At 41.6% G+C, this 25,472-nt stretch overlaps 1 protein-coding gene across 1 annotated transcript in view; it reads left to right on the forward strand.

Annotated features, from left to right (window-relative positions):
- LOC145977974 (synaptic vesicle glycoprotein 2B-like) overlaps positions 1-25,472 on the forward strand; it is an 80,846-nt gene that overhangs the window by 49,216 nt on the left and 6,158 nt on the right. The window contains exons 8-10 of the mRNA XM_083110322.1: positions 2,333-2,595; positions 20,536-20,695; positions 21,841-21,968. Of these exons, the coding sequence (XP_082966448.1) occupies positions 2,333-2,595; positions 20,536-20,695; positions 21,841-21,968 (551 nt within the window). The remainder of the gene's footprint in view (positions 1-2,332; positions 2,596-20,535; positions 20,696-21,840; positions 21,969-25,472) is intronic.

The raw sequence follows: 25,472 nt of genomic DNA on the forward strand, positions 1-25,472 counted from the left end.
ACGAAATGAAAAGAATCATATTTACAACAAAATTTATCTGCTCTTCTATTATCAACTATGGAAGAAGATAATAGTATGCAAAAAACAACAACAGATGGCAGTCGTGAGGCAAGAGTGGTCTTTTCCCCATAAAACACTAGAATATTTCCTATATTAGTTCTTTTCCTAGGTGAGAAATTGTTCGAATTTGGAAGAAAGAGTATGAAAAGTTCTCCTCACACATCAGCAACTGATATGTAGTATAATTTTCTTTTAATTCCACGGCGCCCTTTGCTAAGTTATTACCTTTCGCCATGTTGTTTACATAGATTACGTAATCTAAGTATAAAATAGTCTATGTGTAGAATGTAGACTATCGTTGTTTACGCGTACGCACATCACTGGTCATCACCTGATACGATACTATCAGCATGGATTCCGCGACTCAGCACAACAACCCAACTAACTAGAGTGGTGGACTTCCTCACCAGCCAACAAAGTATGCGCAAAGCAGCAGTTTGGAGTCTTCCTTGACGTAGAAGGCGCGTTGGATCCAAGGACTGATCTGGAACCTGCAGAGAACACCAATACTGGACTCCTTCATTTACTCCAAAGCTATCTCGAAGATCGAACATTCATTGCAAGCTTCCAAGGAACGTCAACACTCGCCCGGCCAGTCAAGGCAGGGGTACCACAAGGCTTCATACTGGGACCACTCCTGTATTCACTTTACACGGCAGATATACCATAAGAACCGGCCTGCTTCCCAGCGTATTAAGCAGAACCATCACATGGAACTGTAAAGCACTCTCCAGACAACTTAGCAAACTAGATGCCTGGACAACAAAATGGCGAACAAAAATCAATAGCGTCAAGAGCATGGCAGTACAATTCAAGAGATCACGACTCTACAAAAGGCCTCCAGAATTTCGATTCCATGGACAAGCAATACAACTTACAGATACAGCCAGGTACCTAGGACTCACACTAGATCAGAGTCTGAACTTCAAGCAACACGTAGAAGAGACCAGACATAGAAGCAACGAGCGAATTGCGGGATTATACTCCATATTCCGCAACCTGGAAATCCAAATGGAAACTAGACTCCATAGCTATAAAATGATGATCAGGCCTGCCATCCCAGCTTGGCACAACATAGCACGTACCAACTTGTAAAAGCTGCAGATAATTCAAAACAAGGCTGCACGCATCATCAGCGGACATGGCTGGGGAACAAAAACCAGCACATTCATGAGACTTAGAAACCCTACAGGACATAATCGCCCAAGAAGTACACAAGTTCTGGAATGAGAAGATACCAACACATGATAACGCAACAGTACGCAACATAGGAATACAACCACTCGGTCGGGCCAGTACACGAACACACAACAGCAGCGGAAAGCAGACAGGGAATGACAGATTACTAACAACAAGTATGCCCTTACCAGTACCATCAAAATCATATGGATTATCGGCCCACTTAAGGACCACAATTTGGTAGGCTCTACCATTACCACCACAAAGCAGATCGAACTCCAAGCGACAGCGGCAGGAGTTATAGAAGATATATCAAGCAAATCACGCCAATAGTTAACTCCTCACAATACCAATAGAAGCCAGGCTTAATTCGACACTTCAAAAACCAACAGCAAAATAACATGAATAATGAAGTATGCTTGTTCGCGTTCTTCTCATTTCTTCTAGGATACCTTCCTTTTCCTTTGTCATTTTGTTATCACTCACGCTCTCTCTCTCTCTCTCTCTTGATCTGTTATTTTACTTTTATCTCTCTCTTCCTTTTATTATCTGTGTCTCTGCTTTTCTCTCTCTCTCTCTCTCTCTCTCTCTCCCCCAAACACACACAACCACAGTTCTTTATTCATCTTCCCCTTCAATAAATTGAATAAGCTTATTTACCTTAATTCCTGTGTCTATGTTTGAGAACATATGCTCCCGAGTCTGGCCGATGGCCTAACTGTAACATAGTCGCCTTGTAATCAAGGGAACCCTGGTTCGATACCCAGCGGAGGCACATAGTGTGATTCGGACTCTGCTTTAAGCTGTAGGTCCAGTCTCAATTAGCCCTTCTGTGCTTTAAGTGGACTTAAAAACCACCTCAATCTCACAAAGTCTATCGAACTTGATTTCCGTGTCTGTTTCCAAGATTATCTGCTCTTCTTCGAGCAATACATTGAATACGTCTGCTTGCATATCTGAGGCTTCCTTGCTGCGCTTTCAACATGAAATTGAATACGTTTCCTTAACCTAATTCCTGAACATATTCTGAAACTTAGCTGTGCCCTTCTTAACCAAAAACAAACTTGTAAATTTGAAATCTTATATTTCATAGGTACTTTGGATTCGGTCTGTGGTTCCCTGAACTGTTCAACAGGTTCGAGGAGTACTACAAGATGTATCCCAACAAGACCGCCTCGGTGTGCGAGGTGGCAATGATGAGGCAACAACAGAACATTTCGGCAGCAGACTGGGTGTGTGACGACACCATTGAGGACCAAGTCTTCATCAACAATATCGCTATCGGCTTGGCTTGCATCCCGGGGAGTGTGTGTGCCGGATTCTTTGTGAATAAAATCGGGAGGAAGCGCTTCCTTTGTAAGTTATGTTTTGTTCATTTGTTTAGATGGTTTATGTACAGTCATCGGCAATAATGTGTGTTGCCTAACTCCACGGCGATGCATAGATTTAAATAGCACAGTTTCAATGGTAACATAAAATCGCCGTAGAGTTGTGCAACACACATAACGCCTTGCAGGAAAGCGATTATTTCAGGATCTATGTGTCCCGTTTTCATTGCCGGTGAGTGTACCTTCCGAGCTTAATCGCGACTATATGGATGGAAGACAAACTAATGAAAAGGATTATGTAAACTCTTCCTATCTTAATAAGGATTTGAAAGTATACTTTCCTATAGAACACTAGCTTCGAAGAACAATGTTCTAACAGCAATTCCACGGTGATCGGTGTATATACGCCATTAGAACATTCCATTACATTTACAGCATTCTACCGTTAAATTTTAAGGGTCTGGCTGTTCATTTACAAAAAAGGTGTGCAACCGATTTTTAAAATTAAACTTTAAGTACTATTTTATCATGAATAAAGGTAGATAATGATTATAAATTACACATACAAGTAGTGCTAATTAGTTGTTTCAAAGTAACACTTGGTACGAGTGCTTTTTTAGCCTCTTTTTTTATCAATTGAATATCACTTTTTGACATATATTGACAATTTTTTGTCGATGTTTTAGCGCTTAGCGATGTTTTAGCAAAATTTCCCATTTTTCCCACCTCACACTTGGTACGAATGCCACGATCTTACGTGATATAACTTAACCTATCCTTTTTTATTACGTGCTAAACTACACGAGAACCTCTACTAGTAGTGGTAGTGTCCGGGTTCTGGAACCTTAAGTGGGGATCAAAAAAACCTCAAAAACTCACTTTCTCTCCACGTTCCGCGCCTCGTTTATTGCGCTGACGATGTTTCGCAGCGAAGAAAACAGCACCAAAACATCAAAAACTCACTTCAATTCACTGAAGTGAGCCACAGTGTTGCAAAACCTACGAAAATTTCATCAAAACCTCAAAAACTCACTTTCTCTCCACGTTCCGTGCCTGACGAATGTTGGTATGGTACGTTCTGGAACCATCCTTTTGATCTATTTTTTTTTATTATTTTACGATGTTTTACGGGTTAATCTAACCTACAATGAGAGAAAAGTGGACAGGAAAAAAAAAGCTCTGGCATCACTTTTTTAAGCTCCTCCTGCAAATTTTTGCTCTTATGCTACCTCGTCCTTTGACCTACACTTTTGAAATGACTTACGACATTTTCCTATAAGTCTGCTGTCTCCTCTTACTGTAAGGTCCCTCAGTGTAATCTACTACGACCTTGTGCTCTCAGCGTAATCTGCTACGATGTTTTTTTTTTTTTTTAAAAAAAACTCATGTGTGATCTTCTGCGGTGTGTGTGTGTGTGATAATCAAAATTATTTTTGTTAAGACCCTCAAGAAAGAATAAAAAATATTCCGCCAGAGAGGGGTGCGTGGTGCCCAACACCAGTTCTAAATGGTCATGGCTATCGAAGCCATGCCTCTGTAGAGTTTCATGAGTTATTATTTTTTTTTTTGCGCACCGAACTAACTTACATTGTATTTTATATAACCTTGTTGATTTTTTTTTAGTATGTGGCAATTATTTTTTTTTTACGAATTATTTTTTAAAACTGTTCCGTGACCCTCTCGTTCTTCACGTCGTGGACGAAGGACTTCTCTGCAATCAGGATGACGCTACATAGAGTATCCTCCGGCAGCGCGTCGTGGAACTCGCAGACGATCTTGATGTTGGTTCGATCGTTGACCACCACCTGCTTCCGCTTCGTGGTGTTGATGACGAACATCGGCCTGCGTGCTTTGAATTCGCTGGGCGTGTAGTACATGTCCACGTTTCCCTCCGTGACCCTCTTGTAAGCCGTGTAAGCTTCGTAAAGTTTTAGATAATCATCTTTGGTCATGTCGAGGTTGTAATTCTCGCGCGGGAACACTTCGTTCCTACCGTTCTTCAGATAAATGTTCTTGATCTTGCAGTCGTCGAACTTGCTGGAATCTTTCTCCTGATTGTTATCGCGCCCGGTCTGAAAAAGCACTACGACGAAATCTGGCATGTCGAACTGTATGTTGTTGAACTGCGTCGTCACGTCGAATTCCATGTGACTTCCCGACGCTATCTTTTGCACGCACTGGTAACCGTGAAAGTGAATCGGTACCTGCGGACTCTTCAAGATCTCCGCTTTGTACTTGAGGGCGTAGTTCGTTTCGTATTCCACGATCGGCATTCTCAACTCCATGCTCCGGATGACGCACTTGACTGCTTCGGGTAAAGTGTTGGCTATCGGCGTGCCGTCGGCGTTCAAGTTGGTGTATCGCATCAGTGCGTCGTTGTCGTTGGCCGCTCTTCGAAAGGTGATCCTCAGTCCTCCCTTCCACATGATCTCCTTGTAGTCCGAGAAGAATCCCGGAAGCAGACGCTTGGGAAAGAGCACCGTGTGACTTCTCGTCGATATTTTGGTTCCCGCTTCGAATCCTCCCGCCTGGTAGTATGCCGCGTCCGTTTTGGATAATTTCAATGTTCCCACTGCCGTCGACGTGATGCCTGGATAATCTATTCTGTCGATGACGGTGTTGTGTTTCCTCACCTCCACCTGCGAGAACAGGTGAGGCACGAAGTTGTCCACGAGTATCAAGTTTGCTGCTGCGGGAAACGCGTCTCCGCTTTCCTTCTTCACCACGTCGAATTGAAGGTAGAGGTCCGCTCTGTGAGGATGAACGAACCCGTCCCCTACGTCCACGTCGTATTCGATCTCCCGGTTCGCTTCGTTCAAATTGGCGAACGTGCGACGGTTGGGAGGGAAAGATTGCAACTCGTAACTTTCGATTTGCTCCATGATGTGTATGGTTATTTATTATACGTTGATCTCCACGATGGCAGTGGTCGTTGCACCTGCGAAATCCACCACCTCTCCTTTCTCGTTCGTCACCACCAACTCTATGTCGTCTATGCGGTTGCGACATACTGGAAAATAGATCGGCGAAGAGGGTGTGTAGATGATCGGTTCCATGAATTCGGAACTGGGTTTGAAAGTGGCTATGATTCCCGTCTGCTTGTGACTTCCCAGCAACCCCCCGTCCGAAGATTTCGTGATCATGCCTTCCGCCACGTTGCAGTGTACGTTCAAAGTTTCGATGGCTAGAAATTTAGGAATGTTGGTTGCTACGTGTTTGATGCCAGCTTCGAGTTTTGTGTCGTTCTCGAAACCTAAAAGTTCTCCCATGGTGCCCAGGTCCACGGTCTCCGTCGCCGACACGATTTCCACTCTGTGCGTGACCGAATTTTGAGAAAGGTACGTGCCTTTGGGTAACTGAGCTTGCAAAGTAGAAAGATTGTATTGACCTGGCGTGACGACGATGTGTTCGCTTCCGACGCTAATTTTGTTGTTGTGCTGCGTGACGTTAGGTATGAGGTACATGCTGTAGAATGCACGCAGAGCCACGGATTTAGGATAGACGATGTCGTCGTGCAGCGTGAGTTTCAAGATCGAAGATTCGCTCGTGAGATGGAACACGCCCATCCTAGTAATGATGTTTCAGATTCCACAATGCTTTCTGGAAATCTTTGATCGTAGGCTTATTTATTTTAGAGAGAAACGCGAGCATGGAGAGGCAGAGATGACCGCAGTTCTCGTCTCCGAAATTTTGAATTCGTTCGTCGTTGTAGTATATACGATTGTTCGTTTTCAGATAATGGACTAAATTTGTAGGTGGAACACCTCCGAAAGAATCGAAAACGAATGCTTTGTTATTGTCGTTTTTGTGGTAACAAATCCAATGCGTGCCTGGATTTTCTTGACCGTCCAAGTTGACTACGCCGCATTCTCTATTTTTAACGGTTGAAGGTAACGAGTCGGACATGAAAACTCCTCTGAAGTGTTTGATTCGTAATGGTTGGATCAGAGATTCAATGTCTCGGTTGGTGAGTGCTGCTGTTTCTTTTCTTTAAACTTTTTCATCACGCCCTTCCCCCCTTTCTTCTCCATGGCCAGGTTGTGACGTTTCTGTTCTTCCAATTCCGCCTTGTTCTTCTTCGAGTCGATGACGGTTTTCGCGATGGCGGCGCTACCGCCGGCCAAACTTCCAACGGCCCCCAATGCGGCCAGGATGGCCGGGATGCTGAATATGAAACCTCCGATCTTTTGCTGTTTCCGCGAACGCTGCAAGCGTCTCAATTGTGGAGTGCTGAGAAGTAATTTCATTCCGTGTCCTTTGCTCAAGCAAGAACGTTTCTTCTCGCGTTGTTTCTTGGTGAGTAACCCATCGAGGGCACCTAGATTTTTTAGATAGGAGTATGGTATCTGGTACACGACACCCTTGGGCTTCATGTTGATGCTCTATGTGTTATTTTCACGGTATGTTATTTATATAAATGTTCTGCGATTTTTTTTTCTTTCGCGTAATTTTTTTTTCAAGGTATGTTATTTATATATATAAATATGTTTCGAGATTTTTTTTTGTTTCGTGTAATTTTTTTTCACGGTATGTTATTTATATATAAATGTTCTGAGATTTTTTTTTGTTTCGTGTAATTTTTTTTTCACGGTATGTTATTTATATATAAATGTTCTGAGATTTTTTTTTGTTTCGTGTAATTTTTTTTTCAAGGTATGTTATTTTATATATACTCCGCGCAGTCGTTACACAAATTCTATTACGTGCTTTGTTTTCTTACCAAGAAGTTCCTTTGTTCCCTTGTACACGATTCGAGTTTTGTTCTCGATTAAAATAGCTAGCTTCTCGTCGGATAACATGTTAGCGTATCGATCTGGTAAAAATAGACTGTATTGTCCGTCGAGCAACAGACGCACCTTGGGACCATACTGGGTAGAAACAATTGAACCGGAAGTTATCGTGTAAGGTTTGCCGACTTCCAATTCCTGAATTTTTACATATTCGACTGACAAATTTAGCATTTGTTTTAATGCTTGGAGGTCACTCATTTTTTTTTCAGTCGTCATATCGAAGAGAAATTTCAGTGTTATAGAAATTTAATTTTTTCACAATGTGTGTTATTTATATACCGAAGATTATTTTTTTTTCACGATGTGTGTTATTTATATATCAAGTTTTTTTTTTTGACTTGTACATTTTTTTGACATGTATATTATTATTATTTTTTTTCACGGAGGAAGAAAGTCCGTGCTTCCGACAACGCGATGATGTGCGTAATAATATCTTCAGTTTCCTGTTTAGACTTGCGCCAATCATCCGTGTATCGTCTTCTTCCCTGCCTCGCCTCGTGCAGTTCATCCATTCTCTTGTTTAATTTTTCCCCTGCGGCCGAAAGAAGAGTATCGAGATCACCGCACCTCATGCCACTGATCTCCCGAAGACGGTCCTTGACAGCCATTTCACATGGGATTCGAAATGCCGCCGTCGTTTTAGCTATGATCAAAAGTTTCCCTATATCCTCACAATCTCCGTTTACTGCCTGTTTGAATATTTTTCTAAGCAGTTCGTGCGGCAAATCAGTTATGCAAGCCATGTTGTTTTTTACTGTATGTTATTTATTTATATACCCCACCCAAATTTTTGTTTCGTGCTCATGGCGATGGTGGTGCCCAGTGCTGCAACTCTTTCTCCCAACGAAGCGTCTCTGCTGACGAACCTTTCGAAAGCTGCGTGCTCTAACTTTCTGTCTGCTTCGTGACGTGCATCCAGATCGGTGCGAGTGGTGTTGTAAGCGATGTCGTGATCTTTGCATGCGGCGTCCAACGGATTCACACCCTTGTCTCCTCTCTCCAATCTTTTCTCGATTTTGGTACCCGGTCCGCAGTACTGGTAGCCAGGTAAATGCATCTCGAAAGGTAACTTGTTGATGATGTCGTTTACGAGTCCCTTTCCTTCGGCCACGTTCCAGAATCTCGGAGGCAGCGTGTTGATGATTTTGATGAGGTAACCTATGCCCTTGTCGTCGTTCACGATGAAGTTGGAAAGTTTCGTGCTGATCATGTCCACGATGCCAACCTTCTCGTTGTAGAAATTACGATTGCCTGCATTCTCTTCGCCGGCTATCACCAACAATCGGTCCACGAGTTTCCTAACGTCGTCCACCCAAACGAATTCTTTGGGTAACGTGTTGTAGCGTTTGACGCCGCTGCCTGTTTTGACCTGGTTCCAAATCGGTTTGATGAGATTCCTGTACTTCTCGCCGCTGCTCGATTTCACCCTATTCTGCGAGGCATCGTTGTTCTGGTACAAGGCATCCGTCATGATCAAAATTTCCTTGTAACTCTGGTAATCTTCGTCGGTGTAATCTTTCGGCTGCTTTTTGGCAACGAGTTCCCACAGTCCCACCGTACCCGGATACCTGGTCCAACTATCCTTCTCGCCTAAATTAACTTTAATGTCGTTGCCTTCGAAGGTCACCTTCGATTTCCCAATCTTCCACACCACACCACCGCCTTCGTTGGTTTCCATGCTGGGATACAATCCGAACACTTCATCCTTGTCGAACTTCCCCGTGCTCAGGTAGTCTCGTGCCAAAGGTCCCAACTCGATCTTATCCGAAGACGTGCTACCTATGGCTCGACGTCGTGCCGGTACGTCCTTCAGTTCGAACGGCGTCGAAGGAATGCTCGAAATGGGCGTGGGTACAGCGTAACTTTTAGCTGCGAGTGGTACGAGTTCGTTGATCAAATTTTTATTTTGTTCCGTGACACTTTTAATTTCTTTACCTAGACCGCTGATGGCATCGATCACAGGTTGATCCTGACGTTTCTTCTCTTCGTAGGATCCGCGATTCTCGGATTTCCAACCTTTGAAGCGTTTCACGAGGTATTCTCGCAACTTGAGATTTTCGTCTTCTTGAAATTGACGTTTTGACATTTTTCTATATACGTTGAAACGTTTTTGAAACGTCGAATTCTCAGCCTATACGTTCGGTTCTCGTAGTTTTCTGCTGTCACCCTCTTGAGACTGTCCACTTTTTCTAACACTCACTTTTTGTTGTAATGGTTATTTTATATATGCTTGTCAGACGTTTGAAAAAAATAGAACGTTTTTTCAAATTTTATTTTTTTAGATTCTCGATTTTTGATTTTTTGGATTTTTTTCTTCTTGTTGCAAATCTGAAATTGTCCTCTTGTTAGCCTTTGAGACGTCTAGATAAACGTTTATTTTATTCCTATATTTTCCATGGTTTGCTTTTCGAGTCATGTCGATGGTCACGAATCCGAAATCACCGCTGTTCCAACAGTGGGAGCAGAATTTAGAAAATAGATTGTAATTCATTTCAGCCCCTACGTAATCATCGTGTGCGTGTTTTAAATTGGTGTGGTCTTGTCGAAACAAACATATGAAATTAGCGTTGTCGTGTAGCAGTTGTTTCGGAACCTTGGAAAAAGTTTGTGCCAGGTAGAAACAATCCAATAATTTGTGACGACCTCCAGTGAAAAAATTACGAATCTCGTTTTGATTTTCCAAGATCATGTCGTCGAACACTACAACGGAATTCTCGAGACAATCGTCTAGTGGAATGATTTCAGATGCGAAAGTTGCAATGCCCAGTCCCTCGTACAGTTTCATAAGTTGCTGGTATTTCGGTTGTTCGAGACTTTTCGAAAATACGTAGAGGTGTCTGTTTTCCCAGTCTAACCAATTGGGTGCGAGGATAAAATTATCAATGAGCAGTGTCGTCTTTCCGCACCCCGAAGGTCCTACGATCAGACACCGTATGCTATCGGGGAGCAATTCGCCGTTCCTTTTCTTCGTTTGATTTTCCGAATCAGGTAAACGTTTCACGACATTCCACGTACTCATAGAATCACTTCGTTCGAATCGATCCAACTCGTTTCCGGAAGTCCCAGCCATTTCACCAAAAGTTTGTCGCCTCTCTTACGCAAAACTTTTTCGATAAGGTACGTGTCGGGGTATTTAGTTTTAGAGAGTTCCTCCTCGTAGAAGCGCCCCAATAAAATTTCACCGCCACTGTCCTTTATTATATACGTGTGACGGTTCCGGGGTAGAACTCGAACCACGGTAAAAAGTTCCGTGCTCCAGTTTCGTGTGAAACCCCTGTCGAACGTACGCTTCAATTTACTGACCCTCACCTGGTCTCCAATTTTGTATTTAGGTTTTTTTGTCGTGGGTGTGTACTTTGGACAGTAAACGCTAGAAATTAAACGTTGCTCGTCGGACTTGGTAAAGTCAGCTGGCTTCATGCCTATCGTTCTGTGCACCGTGTGATTATAGTCGTTAACGAGTTCCGGAAGAATGGTGACCCACTTGTAGCTTCCCTGAAGCGTAAAGCGTGACCACATGCGCGATTTCAGAGTGCGATTGAATCTTTCCACGATGCTGGCCTTGACGTCACTGAAGGTCGAGTAATGTTGAACGTCGTGTTTCCGAATAAACTTTTGGAATACGGCATTGTAAAATTCCTTCCCCTTGTCCGTGTGCAGAAACCGAGGTCGTCTGCCGCCGCTTTCGCGAAAAATTGTCTTGAATGCTTCCGTGATGCACGTTCCTGTTTTCGCCTTCAAAGGTAGAGCCCATGCGAATTTCTAAAATGTGTCTATGACGTTGAGGAGGTACTTGTTGCCCTTGTTCAATTTATGTACGTTTTCAACTTTCCGCTACTCATCTCCACGAGGTCACTTTCCCAGAGGTCGTCGATGCCCTTGGTTACCACCGCCAAACGTTCGTAGTTGCGGCGTGCAGGTTTATGCAATTCTTCGACGATGGCTTGCCTAGACATTTTTTTTTAGAGATTACGTTTGAAGAGAAGCACCAGCGTGATGGGATTCAAAGAGGGTGGCACCTCGCTCGTGTTTTGAACGATCAGCTTATCGCCGGCACTCACGTCGAAAACGGTAAGATCTTCGTCTTCGTGTATTTCATATATGTTGCGCGTTTCGTTCCAACGTGCCAGAGGAATGTTTCCTGCTTTCTGGACACCACGATTCGATATCAACGTCATGGTGGGAACGCTAGCTTTTCTGCCGTGAGACCAGTACGAAAATTCGTTTATCTGAATCGTGCCATCGAGGAGAAACTTGTAGTACGGATGATAAGGATGTAACATGTACAGTTTGTTACCTTCGACGAACGTGGAGATTCTCTGTTGATTGGGTACGCTGTTGATTTCGATGGCTTGCAAGGTGAACAATTTGGCGAATTTAGTGTCGACGCCGAGCAGATTACTGTGAACGTGTCCGAGTTTATTTTCGATGGGCAGCAAATGCTCGACTATGGTATCCGTTACGGTAGAAAACGACGGTTTGATTTTCACTTCCACGTTCAACTGCTTGTAGTTTTCGTTGAGTTCTTGCAACTTGGCACCGAAAGAGGCCAGCGTCGATTCCTGTGTGGATTCCAGCACTCCAACTTGATCTCGGATGTTGACGACAATGTTCTGAAGGTTCTCGACTTGATTCAATTTCGAACTTTTCTCGGTAAGATCGTTCACGATGCTTCGCATCTCTGTAAACTGCGTGTGAAGATCCGCGACGCTCTGCGAAGTGGGCAGCGTCGACACCAGCGAACTGATTTCGTCTCGAATCTGTTCCACGTTCGCCGTTTCCGTTTCCAGTCGTTTCAGCATTCGAGATATGTTTCTTTTCAAAGCGTGTAATTCTTTGGAGGTGGGGAGATTGGCCACTTTACTCTCGAGATCGCTCAATGAACTTTTGATGTTGCTCGAATCGGATAATGCCGTCACCGCCGTTTTCAATTTTTCCAAATCTTCGCTCGAAGGTACGCTCGTCCGTAACGATTCCAAGTCACCCTGTATGTTGTCCAGTACGTGATGAAAATGAGCAAGATTGGATTCGACGTTCAAATTTTCTAAATATTCGATCTTCTGCTGAACCGTGCTTAACGTGTCTTGAATGCTCGTCAGCGCGCTCGCTTCAGCGTGAATATTTTTAATTTCTTCGTTGATCAACTCCAGAGACGCCTGAAGCGTAGCGATGGTGGTTTGAATGTGTTCGAAATCTCGATAAGCCTCCAATTGAATTTTTATGTTCGCGACGCTTTTACCGATGACCTGCAGTTCGTCTGACGATGGTAGGTTCGTCATTGTATCTTCCAAAGTCTGCAACTTGGATTTAATTTCTTCCATCGTGCTGGTGAAATCTTCTTGTAATTTGGAAACGACGACATGCAAGCGTTCTACATCTATATCGTTCACGACGGTTTGAAGTTCAGAGAAATTCTTTTCGATTGCGGAAGTTCGTTCTTCGATTTCGAGTTTCAATTTTTCCAAATCTTCATTTTTCGATTGAAATTGCTGTAATTTGAGCAAATCATTTTGAAGCGAATCCACGCTCAACTGTATATTTTGAACGTTGTCGTAAGAAGGTACGTCGACATAATTTTTTATGAGCGTTTTCAGTTCGGAATCGATTTTCAGAATGGGGCGAGACATTGCGTTTGGAGCGTAGCGATCTCGGACTCTAAACTTTTGTTTAAGGTCTCCTGCAAAGCGATCAAATCGCTCCTCAACTTCTTGACTCGAACATCCAGCATGAGAATCTCTTCTGCGTGGTCTACACGCTTGGTGTGGCCGAAAATGTCGTTAGGCATTTTGTTAACGGTTATTTATAATAGGATAGACGATTCGTAATTCTACGAAGAGAGGAATGAGTTTGTCGTAATCTCCGAGGAGTTCCACGTAAAGATAATCTCCTGCTGAAACATCGTACGTTATGTTAGAAAGCATCTTGTCGTGCTTCATTCGAAAAATGTTCTTGCCGGTAGAAATTTTGATTTCGCTTGCGTTCTCCGGATTCACGGTGATTTGAAGTTTCCCACCGATCGGAATTTCGTAAAAATATAAATTGTTATTGAAGACGTAAAACATCTTGCCCACGTCCTCGTCCAATTTCGTCCAAATGCTGTTGAGGTGAATGATCAACAGACCGTTGAGTTTAGTTAACACGGAAGGTAGAAATTCATGATCTGTCGTGCGGTGTACAGTCTCCATTGTTTGCTTACGGAAACCAAAAAGATTCATTGTCCTTGCTATTTATTTATTGTGTATGTGAGACAGTTAAAGTTTATTTTTTTTATTTTAATTATAGTTATTTAAGTTTATTTTTTTTTCATTTGCATTGCCTACAATTTTTACTAATTTCTAAACGATAGTGTCCCCAAGGCAACGTGTGGATTCCACAAGACAAAATACATCTTTTATCGTCATGCGGATCCAGCGCAATTTTCTTAACTTTGTTTGTGGTAAGCACGTGGTCTACGCTTTGTATTCTTGTCTCCAAACGTAGAATCCTCGACTGTGAATAGAGGCAATTGATGTAATCCTCGAACACAAGCTTGTTTTTCACGGTATTTTTACCAACACCTTTGGCTTTTTTGGTGATGCTGGTTTCTGTTTTCACCACATACATTTTGGAACGTAAGCCGGCGAACTCCAGAATGATTTCTCCGTTGCATTCATCCTTCATTTTACCAAGCACTTTTTTATTGCGAGAAGGGAGATCAAATCTTTTTTATTTGAGGGAAGGAAGATGTGTCGAAATGATCAATCATTTTCGGTTGTTTCAAATTGTTGTAGAGGTCAGATGTCTGTACGGAATAAATAAAACTGTCCGTGTCCGTGTACAAAAGTGTTATATTTTCATTATAGAAAGGTTTCATGATATTATAATGAAATTCAAACATATGCAGTTTAGATAAATCCAAAACCGTCGCCCCCACGTAGATTGGTTTGTTGAATTTGATTATTTTTTTATCCATCACAAACAAGGCCAGGTTTTCATCATATATATATCGTGATTTGAATGTCGGCGATGCTATCAATTTTCTACATTTATTTGAATCGGGAACTAATCTCACGTCCACATGCTTCCTGACATTCTCCATTGTTTTTCCGTAAACAGCATTATTCATGAGTTTAAAAAAATCTTTATCTAAATCTGACGTGGCGCGTGTTCTATGATACGTATTTTTTTCAATGTAAGGTTTTAACCACTCGGAATGTTTGAATTTCATTATTCTTCTCACATTTATTACTTGAACTCCCTTCTCAATTAAGAACTGAAGATTTTTGTAATGGAGAACGTATCTCTCTTTCCTATCCAATGTTAACAGAAGCTTACGTTGATTTGAATCAGGCGAACATTTTAGTTCGGGTGCAGGAGGTAGATCTTTGAAGTAATCGTGTAGATGGTCGGGGAATTCGAGGTCCACCTCTATAAACAAGCCAAATTCACAGTCGTTGAAATTATGAATGTTAATGGAAGTGGTATCCACCCATTCGAACCCGCCGTAAGGAAGTTTTTGTATCATAGCATGTCCGTATAAATTATTTGCATCCACATAAAATATGTATTTCGATTGTTCGTTAGGATCGTATTCTTCTGTCATGTGAACGTTATTTGCTTTTGCATGTCTCTGTACGCATTGCACCATTCCACCTCGTATCCCCCTCTCGATAAAATATAACATGTCCACGTCCGGTATCAATTCCAGTTTTATTTTTGTCTGTAATAACATGGCAGACCACGCTAAGCCCGAGAGACCGTAAAAATATGCAGGATCTAATTTGTAAATATTCGCCGACGTTTTCCTGAATGCTTGAAAAACATCCGCGAGTATCATCACGTCCAGTTTCAAGTAGGCATCGTGATAATCGCCGAGTGTCCTACATCCTAATTTGTCCCACATCCGTTGCGCGTGTTCGTATTCATCGTCCGTGATTCCTTTCTCTCTGAGTCGACTGTAAAATTCTTTTTGAGGTGGAAGAGTGTCGTCATTAAATTTAGAATTATCACTAACATATTCGTAATGATAAATCCCTTTACGTCTAATCATTTCTATGTCTACGTTGGGAAAATTAGCTCTCGTTATTCTAAATTGTTCAGCCGAAAGTTTGCTGGCAAGAGCGTCCAGGCTGGCAGATAAAAATCTGTAAGAATCTAAAAATCTCATCTCCACAGTTTCGTTTGTTCCCGGAATCAATACTCGCTTGCTGACACTGATGTACCTTTCTTCATTCTCTGCTAGAATATTTATTTTTTGTCTATCATATCCAAGATTCCGTATTAAGAGATGGAAGTCGTAACCGCTGCCATTATGAAGGTATATGGGGACAAACGTAGGTTTTTGGATCTTTAGATTACACGTGTTACAGATTCCACCGATGTAGTTTCCGGTGAAGTGATTATGGTGAAATACTTTCCGGTTCTCGTCGGTGAAACGTTGATCGCACACCGGACACGTTTCAATGTTATTGTGAGATTGAAGTTCATCGCTGGATAATGGAAGCATTGGTTTCGATTCGCGTAAGAAGCTGCCAATGGTCTCAACCTCTTCAACCATCTTTTCAAAAAAATGTTTGATTACGTCTGGTCCTCGGTAAACATACGGTTCATCTATCCTATCCTGTCGCACGACAACATATCCGAAACTCGAGGCTTCGTGCAACTGATACGGTGCTGTGGAAGAAAGTTCGGGGTCTGGTTCGCAGTACGACAACGGTTTGAGAAAAGACTCAAAATCAGCAATGATGATTGCAGGATGTTCGAACAATGCCTTATGCATCCTAAATTCTTCGACCTCTTTTGATTTCGGCATCAACATGCAAGTCGGTCTGTTGTCACAGCAGTAAATTTTATGTTCGGCAAGTTTCTCGATAGCAATCTGACGTCCGGTGTAATTTCGATAATCGACTTGTTTTTGATCGTCGAACGTGGTTAGGCATCTCGGGCAAACTTCGATGTGGTTTGCATGCTTGGTTGATTGACTTCTGACCAAGCGTGATAGTGAACGAATTAGCGTGTAGTGATGAACATCCTCGTTTGAAATTAGAAGAAGATTAATCACACGAGCATCATCATCGTCGATATCGCTTATCCTGACGGGATGCACGAGATATTTATCTGACGTGAAGGAATACACATTAATAGCGATGCGTTTTCCTGCACGATTTTCGAACTTTGTTATATCCGACAATGTCACCGGGTATTCGATGCCAGACATTACACTTTCAAAGTCGGTCTCGTATTGTTTGTAATGAGAAACCTGTTCTGGATTATTTGACCAATGAATCGGGTGAAGTTCTGCCAACACACACCAGAGAAAACACTTTTTATCGCCGTTCTGTATATTTAACACAGCCCTCTTGTGTTGAATGTTCGGTGGAAGAGGAACGTAGCTGGAAGCGCGAAGAGGCGAGAATCGGTTCACGTAAACAGTTAACGTGTGAGGACTTCCACATAGAGACCATCCCGACCCTTTAGCCTCGAAACCGTCATGTTTCTTAACCAGCTCATTGGTAACTTTATAATAGAAGTTGTCTAAATTTTCGACGTCAGCAAAATAAAGTGTCTGGTGTTTTGTACGATGATAAAAAATACTTGTTGTGCCATCAACTTTCTCGTATTCAGAAAACAGAACAACGTATACTTTTATAGAGTTGTTTTCAAGTTTATCTTTCAAAATATTTAGTACAGATGTTTTCGTTTCGTCCAAGAAACTTAGAATGTCACGGCCTGGTTCTGACTTAATTGAAAAATCCTGGAGTTGGTCGTTGAATGCAGATCTAATTGGTTTGCGTTCATTAGATAATTTAATTTGCTTGGAAGTGGAAGCTTCCGTATCTACATTATCGATTTTTCTTTTCGATGCTTGTCCGGTCGATGGTTTGCAAATTTTGAGGTGTTTACTTAAATGTGCAATGCTGATCATCTTTCCGCATCGAGCACAAGACTTAGAAGGTAACGAACGATTAATTCTCGAACCTGTTTCGCTACATCTTGCCCTGTGCTTGCTAATATTAGTTTTAGATATTAATTTTTTGCAAGTAACACATTCGATCAAACTGGAATCCATTATGCTTTCTCAAATCACACAAACCAAAAAAATAATTTCCAGGTATGTTATTTTATATGGAATTTCTCGGGGTGATTACAAAACTCAAAAAAATTCAATCTATACTGTGAATACAATTTTCAAGTATGTTGTTTTATATAAAATTTCTTGGGGTGATTACAAAACTCAAAAAAAAAAAAATTCAATCTATACTGTGAATAGAATTTCAGGTATGTTATTTTATATAGAATTTCTCGGGGGAACAGATCGTCACGAGCATCGTGTGGCCCACGGCGAAGGCTTACTTGGAGTTCGTGGAAAGGCACGCGACTCAATTCGATCTGGGGAGGAAGCTCGATCTGTCAGCTCCGCTGGCTAGTTTCAAAAGCGACTGCATCAACGCTCTGGCTTGGCGTCACGTTTTCGAGAAGGTTTTCGGAAAGGATCCGGCCAAGTACCTGCGAACGATTTTTCCGAACACCGTCTGCGACGGCCACGTTCTCAACGAATTCACGTGGACGACCCAGCATCGTTCCACACGCATTACTTTCTCGGCTGGGGTCTGATCTATCGATTCTGCTGCATCATCCCGACGTTCTTCATCATACACTGCAACATCAATTACTTGGTGTTGCATTATACTGTTTTGGAAAACAAGTTGAACGTCCTGAAAGATTTGTACCAGGACGTGACCGAAACTGACGCGTTCAAAACTCAATTTCTGCGCCTCCTGAGGACGGAAAAAAGAATATCGAATCAGTACAAAACCTTCGAACGGACGATCCTGCCCGATAATTTTCGTTTCCACCAGATCGTGGAGGGTGGCAGCGAGCAGCACCACAAAGTGTGGTCGTGGGCCGCGTACATCGATTCTCTCAATTTGGACGCGAGCAAAGAACGCTATTTTCCCAAAAAGGATTCCGCGTTCGTTCGGGAACGTATCGAGCGCGTGAACTGGGTGAAGGTCCCCGCACCGTGGGTCGACGTCGTGCGAACGCTTTTTTCTTATTTTCACATGAAAGATCGCAATTTCGGAGCCAGGCAATTATTTGGAACCGAGGTGAACAACAACACCGTGAAAGCGGTCGTTTCTCCAAAGTTGGGATTCAGCTTGATTCTCGACCAGATCGACCTCCAAGAGAACGAAGCGTGCCTGCTCCATTTCATCCCGGGCAACAACATTCGCATCGAATTCTCCTGCTGCGACGTACCGGACTCGTGCTGCGAATTTTGCCACACGATGTGTTTCCTGCAAACGCTGACCAACACAACCCCGACGCTCATTTCTTCGGATTTGAAAGTTATACTCGTAGGCACCGAACCTTCCTCGTTGCAACCCATCACGAACAATTACTGAGTATGCCAAAAATGCCGCGCCTGGTTTAGGTCGTCGTCCGACGTCGATGCTGCAAATTTACAATTAATTCACCACCCTAGTGGATTAGTTTTGGATTTGCGCCAGCCCGACAGAATTGTTTTGAATCCGTTTTTGATCGAAGCAGCCTTAGTATCGGCGAATTAAAAACGATACCACCACAATGACGAGCATCGCCAGCACGACGGATACATCTTCGGCTACAACAAGCCCCTCGCACACCACTTCGAGTACGAAGACTCTCGCAACCAACCTCGGTGGTGCGAAAAATAAATTTCCACACTGGTCCGAGCACACCCTTCCGCGCATACGAAAGCACTTCGGCAAGCGCGTGTACGATTTGGACTTCACCTCGACGACGCTACTGCAAAACGACGACGATCCAGCCGATAAGGCACCTCCGATCAAATTAACGCTGCATACCACGATCGGGATCCAATGTAAGTTAGTTCGGTGCGCAAATAAAAAAAATAATAACTCATGAAACTCTACAGAGGCATGGCTTCGATAGCCATGACCATTTAGAACTGGTGTTGGGCACCACGCACCCCTCTCTGGCGGAATATTTTTTATTCTTTTTTGAGGGTCTTAACAAAAATAATTTTGATTATCACACACACACACACACACACCGCAGAAGATCACACATGAGTTTTTTTTAAAAAAAACAACATCGTAGCAGATTACGCTGAGAGCACAAGGTCGTAGTAGATTACACTGAGGGACCTTACAGTAAGAGGAGACAGCAGAGTTATAGGAAAATGTCGTAAGTCATTTCAAAAGTGTAGGTCAAAGGACGAGGTAGCATAAGAGCAAAAATTTGCAGGAGGAGCTTAAAAAAGTGATGCCAGAGCTTTTTTTTTCCTGTCCACTTTTCTCTCATTGTAGGTTAGATTAACCCGTAAAACATCGTAAAATAATAAAAAAAAATAGATCAAAAGGATGGTTCCAGAACGTACCATACCAACATTCGTCAGGCACGGAACGTGGAGAGAAAGTGAGTTTTTGAGGTTTTGATGAAATTTTCGTAGGTTTTGCAACACTGTGGCTCACTTCAGTGAATTGAAGTGAGTTTTTGATGTTTTGGTGCTGTTTTCTTCGCTGCGAAACATCGTCAGCGCAATAAACGAGGCGCGGAACGTGGAGAGAAAGTGAGTTTTTGAGGTTTTTTTGATCCCCACTTAAGGTTCCAGAACCCGGACACTACCACTACTAGTAGAGGTTCTCGTGTAGTTTAGCACGTAATAAAAAAGGATAGGTTAAGTTATATCACGTAAGATCGTGGCATTCGTACCAAGTGTGAGGTGGGAAAAATGGGAAATTTTGCTAAAACATCGCTAAGCGCTAAAACATCGACAAAAAATTGTCAATATATGTCAAAAAGTGATATTCAATTGATAAAAAAAGAGGCTAAAAAAGCACTCGTACCAAGTGTTACTTTGAAACAACTAATTAGCACTACTCATACATGCAACATAAACACATTTTTAGAAACTGAACCATTAAAATTACAATAATTATTGTAATATCATACTAGCCGACAATACTTTAAAAACAGTCACAAACATGTTTTACGGTAGTTTGACGGTCATAGATCGTTTTTTCTCCAATCAAATTTTTAGCGTGATACCGTTAAATTTCTTTTGTATTTCTATAATTTATTAAACGTAATAAACATTGCAAAGTTTTGACCAAGGTTGTCCGTAACATCATTTTGTTATATTAGAAATAATTTACACATGCCCGCATATACTCAGATTCTGTTCTCATTTTTAGGTAGTTGTATGATTATTTCTGGCAGCTGCGTGATTGGTTGTTACTTCGTTAGGACAGCCATTCAAAATCTCGCCCTCTCTTGTATATTTGCTGCCCTAACTGCCATAGCATACAGTGTCCTTAGTTGCATCATTGTGGAGTTATTTCCAACCCATTTAAGGTGAGTATTTTCTAGTAGGGTATGCTGTTTTGCCAAGTTAAAAATTTATTTATTTACTTTTGCATATTGAAAGTGGGTTTCATGCCTATTTTTATCGCAGTATCTAATTCAGCATTATTTAGTTTTACAATTCAGATGTTACAAGATTATCTGTAAAGGTATACTTCATCAAGAAGCCGGTGAAATTTATTTCCGTACCCAAATCTTGAGAGATACAAGAAATCCTTGATTTTCCCTGTTTTTAATGTTTCGGGGAATATTTTCAAAATTCCCTGACATGTCCAATACCCTTGTCACTGCCATTTTGATATATTTAACTTCGGCAGAATTTCCGGGTCACTGAGAACCTTGCTTAATTAGATTCAAAAGTATGTTCTAAATGCCTCTTAAAAGAATGTTTTACTAGATCCAGCGTCTGAAGCAATTTTAAATTGACGTTTATTTTGATTGACTTCAAAGGTCAAGTTTGGAATGAAATGTACATTGGGATTTCTTTCAATTATATTAATAAATTTTATTTTATTTTATGTTGTATAGATGTCAGAATTATCTATAGTTTTAATCTTAAGCTTTTGTTAGGAAAGCACGATCATAATTAAATCACTGTTGAAAATATTGATGCATTTGTAAAGTGCTTCCAGAATGTTTTATAAGAATAGTATATATAAGAAATATATTGTTCATTTGAAATAACTTATCAATATTACTTGCTGTTTGAAAGAAATATTATTAAAAATAATTTTAAAAACTTCTCAGAATAGATACTCATTCTAACGTATTCATCGTTTGTATCTTTCAGCCGTAACTAATAGTTGCTTATTGGCAAATGTACTTTTAAGTCCACTTTATGCACAAATAGGTTAATCTGGATCACTTTTTGCTCTCGAACATTATGCTAAACCTTATGTATCAAGGGAAAGTAAACTGTTCTTGCCCCCCCCGCCAGTTTTGGCACCATACCCCACCCCCCCACTTTTGGAACCCAATTGCCGCCACTGATATGGACTAAACCTGCAGTTTTAAAGTGGTGGACCACAGTCAGGATTGAACCCGGGACCTCTTGATTACAAGGCCTCAGTGTTACCGCCACTTCATCGTGGAGCTGTTTATTTAAGAAGTGTAATGTAAGTCTTTCTCTTTCGTAGGGCTTTCTCCATATCGCTAAGTGTTATAATTGGATACTTAGGGGCAGCAATGAGTAATGTTGCATTTGGTCTCTTGCTGGATATCAACTGTGCTATACCCATCTTCCTCGCTGCGTTCGTAACGATAGGTACGTATCATTCCATGGGAATGCAACTGATATATTTAGTTACTTTGGTTCATTGTCCAAGGGAGCTAAATTTATTAATTAAGAAAAGTCTGAGAAGCTCTTAGAAATTGACTTCGTTATTCGTAGACCACAGATCCAGTCGATGCTGCCAATCCATTTGCGATCTGTTTATGATTGGAGGATTAATTAGCTGTCAAGCGTACCTGATTCTACATTCCAGGTGTGGCAGATCACAAATCATCTCAGCGTAAACCTTGCCTTTTAAGTGACCCCAAAGATAAAAGGCAATTGGTGTCAGGTCTGGAGTTCGAGGTGGCCACTCGTCATTTCCTCGGCGACGTATCCAGTGTCCTGGAAACTGGTATTCTCGTAGAACAGTGGCATAATGAGCCGGTGCACCATCATGTTGAAACTAAGCTTCAGGATTAAGCATGTTGAGTAGTGCTTCAGAAGCGAGCACGTTTAGATAACTGTCCCTAGTGGTGATGTTTTCGAAAATAGATGGACCAATGATCTTGATTATTCCACATCAACAACTTACTGTTAATCGGTCTGCACCTTGCTCCCTGCTTAACTAAAATAAGTGTGGAATTAAAGGGACACCAGTAACAGTGGCTATTTAAGGAAGTACGTGTCCTATTTTTATTGCAGGTAACTATTTGATAATTTAGGTGTCCTATAAATATTACAGGTGACTATTTCAGGATCTGTGTGTTCCATTTAGTTGCAGGTGACTATTTAAGGATCTAGGTGTCTGATTTTTATTGCAGGTGACTATTTAAGGATCTAGGTGTCTGATTTTTTGCAGGTGACTATTTAAGGATCTAGGTGTCTGATTTTTATTGCAGATGACTATTTAAGGATCTATGTGGCTCATATGTTATAACGATCAAATCTTGCCAACTATCAGGTAAATAGATTAATCGCCGTAATAAGCAATAAAAAAATGGATTGTGGCTGTTCACCGAGAGTTGCACTGTGGAATACGGAGGACAAGCCAGTTTCCCGAGCGAGGAGGTTGATCCTCGGGTAAAAAAAATAAAATAAAACTTTGGAGCCAATGAACGGATTCGATTGAAATTTAAGACAGCCTAGTATCAGATCCTGATCAGCAAAATCCAAAAAACACAACCTCATAGGAGGTGAATTATGGGAGATATTAAAGGTTAAAGAGCGAGATTGGATGACAATACGTACAGACTCCCCCTCGCTGCCTACAGAGCGACCGTGCAGAATACAATGGATCCGGCGAGATGGTAGCCTCCCTTCGAGGAGTCGCGGAAGATAGGTCAAGGAACTCAAATTACACTGGCAAAGATAGAAGGGTAAGATGCCACAGTTTGAGTACGATTTAACAAGGCGTAGACCGAGAGGATATAATAACGAACATTTGGAGTAGCACATAAATAGGCAAGCGGGGAAGCAAAAAAACAGTTTATCTTTCACCACTTCTCCGGAACCATCCGCGCTTACAAGTACTCGCCTCTTGTGTCTAACCAATCAGTGTTGTGTTTAGTTCGCCCGAGATTGTTTACAATCACGATGGAGTAGAGAGCGGGAAAGAGCCCACGTGGGGGCGTTCAAACCCTGGCCTCCCTCGAAGATGCTGAATTCTAGAAGTGTGAAGTCTTACCGTCTAGAAGCCATCCCATTCATCACGCCGCCAGGAGCATCAACATCGCCAAGAGGATTACGTCAAACAGATCCGGTAAGATAAGCCGAGTGAAAAGTGTAAATGGAGAAGCTTCGTTCGCCCCGTCGTAACTATAAACGCCCAATGAACTCGCATATTTACGTAAAAATTACTCATTGACATTGCTTATTACGGTTATTAGATTGTACCAGCGATAATTTTACCATGTAAATCAGAGCACAACTTTCAGTCATTCAATTAGGCAAAGTACTTAACCTTCAGATTGTAAGACACTATAAATTGTCGATGTAATTATATAACGGTGATCAAATTTGACCTCAAAAGAGCATTAATATAAAGGCAAACCTAATAACATTCAATTATACCTGCATAAAGGAGTAGTGTTTTCGTCCTTGCTTAAGCTCCTACCTGAACATAAGTTACCCGGAAACGGAAACGTGAAGGTAAAAATATGAAAAGATGTAAGCATTGCTACGGTCTTTAAACATCACCCGAAACTAAATTTCTATTAATTAATGATGTATTTTGAAATGCCGAAGTATGCGACAGAGAGAGTGAATGTAGGAATGGAAGGCGCATTAATGTAAGTGTTTCATGCGTGTTCTCTTATCTAGCAATTATATCATATAAAGTTAACTAACCATGTCATGTGTAATTTTCAACTGTAACATCTATTCTACCCATATACAATCTCTTGGGCTCCAACTGATGGCACTTGCCCTGGCACAAAAGGTAAATATTGTTTTAATCATTAGCCGCGGTGGCTCAGTTGTCGGCCCCTGTGGCGGAGTGGTTAGCACATCGCGCTACGACGCCAGGGGTCACGGGTTCGATTCCTGCCTCGGACATGGATGTTTGTGATTGTCTGTCCTGAAAAGTCCTGAAATTGAAATATGAATGAAATGATATGAGTGAATGAAGTGTGATGGGGGAAGTTTCCGCATAGGGTGCTTTCCTTCTATATATATATATATATATATATATATATATATAAAAGTCGGCAACGCGTCTGACTACCATGCTCAAGGTCCCAGGTTCGATCCCCGGCCGGTTCAAATCCGGGAACTTTTCTAAAGTTGGAAGCGGCCCCGGTGCCCCCCACGCGTGGAATAACATGGGTACCTGGGGGAAACCCTGGGGGGTAAAGGCGGTCAGGGGCGGGATGCTGATCACATCACCCCCACTCACGACCGGATCAAGAAAGTGTGGGTCGTTACCCCCACACCCCCTATACGCCTTCATAGCGTGGTGCTAAGCACAGGGGAGCACTTTACCTTTTTTTACCTCTTGTTTATTTGTTTCTTGTTTGTTTACATTACCCATGTAAATACCGCCGGAGCGTCGTCAGACACACTAAGGTCGACGCCGTTAAAATGTATTGACGGTCACTGTACATTATTATTATTATTATTATTATTATTATTATTATTATTATTATTACTACTTAAATGCAACCTTATGTTAACATTCACATTTATATTTTTTCTTTCCACATTTGTATTTTTCTCTTGTTCTTTCAAATTTATATTATCTTATGACTAAGATTACTGAAATGAGAATATTCGTAATTATAGGTAATGTGATTTTTTAAATTTATCTTTAGTATAATCAAGCTTTCCATCTGTACTCATATATTATCATATTATATTATATATACACTTTATTTTCTTATGTAGCTCATGACAAGGATTAGGTGGCAGAGCAGCCTACGGCTGAACCTCGCCCGCTAAATAAAGGAATTATAATAATAATTATTATTATTATTGTAACAATATGTTTATCTTCTAGTGCATTGTGAGAACATATTAGAACCTTTTATTGCTTTTAAAGGACATACGTTAATCATTAAT

This window comes from Lepisma saccharinum, chromosome 24 (assembly GCF_977018435.1).
Source record: "Lepisma saccharinum chromosome 24, izLepSacc3.1, whole genome shotgun sequence".
NCBI lineage: Eukaryota > Metazoa > Arthropoda > Insecta > Zygentoma > Lepismatidae > Lepisma > Lepisma saccharinum.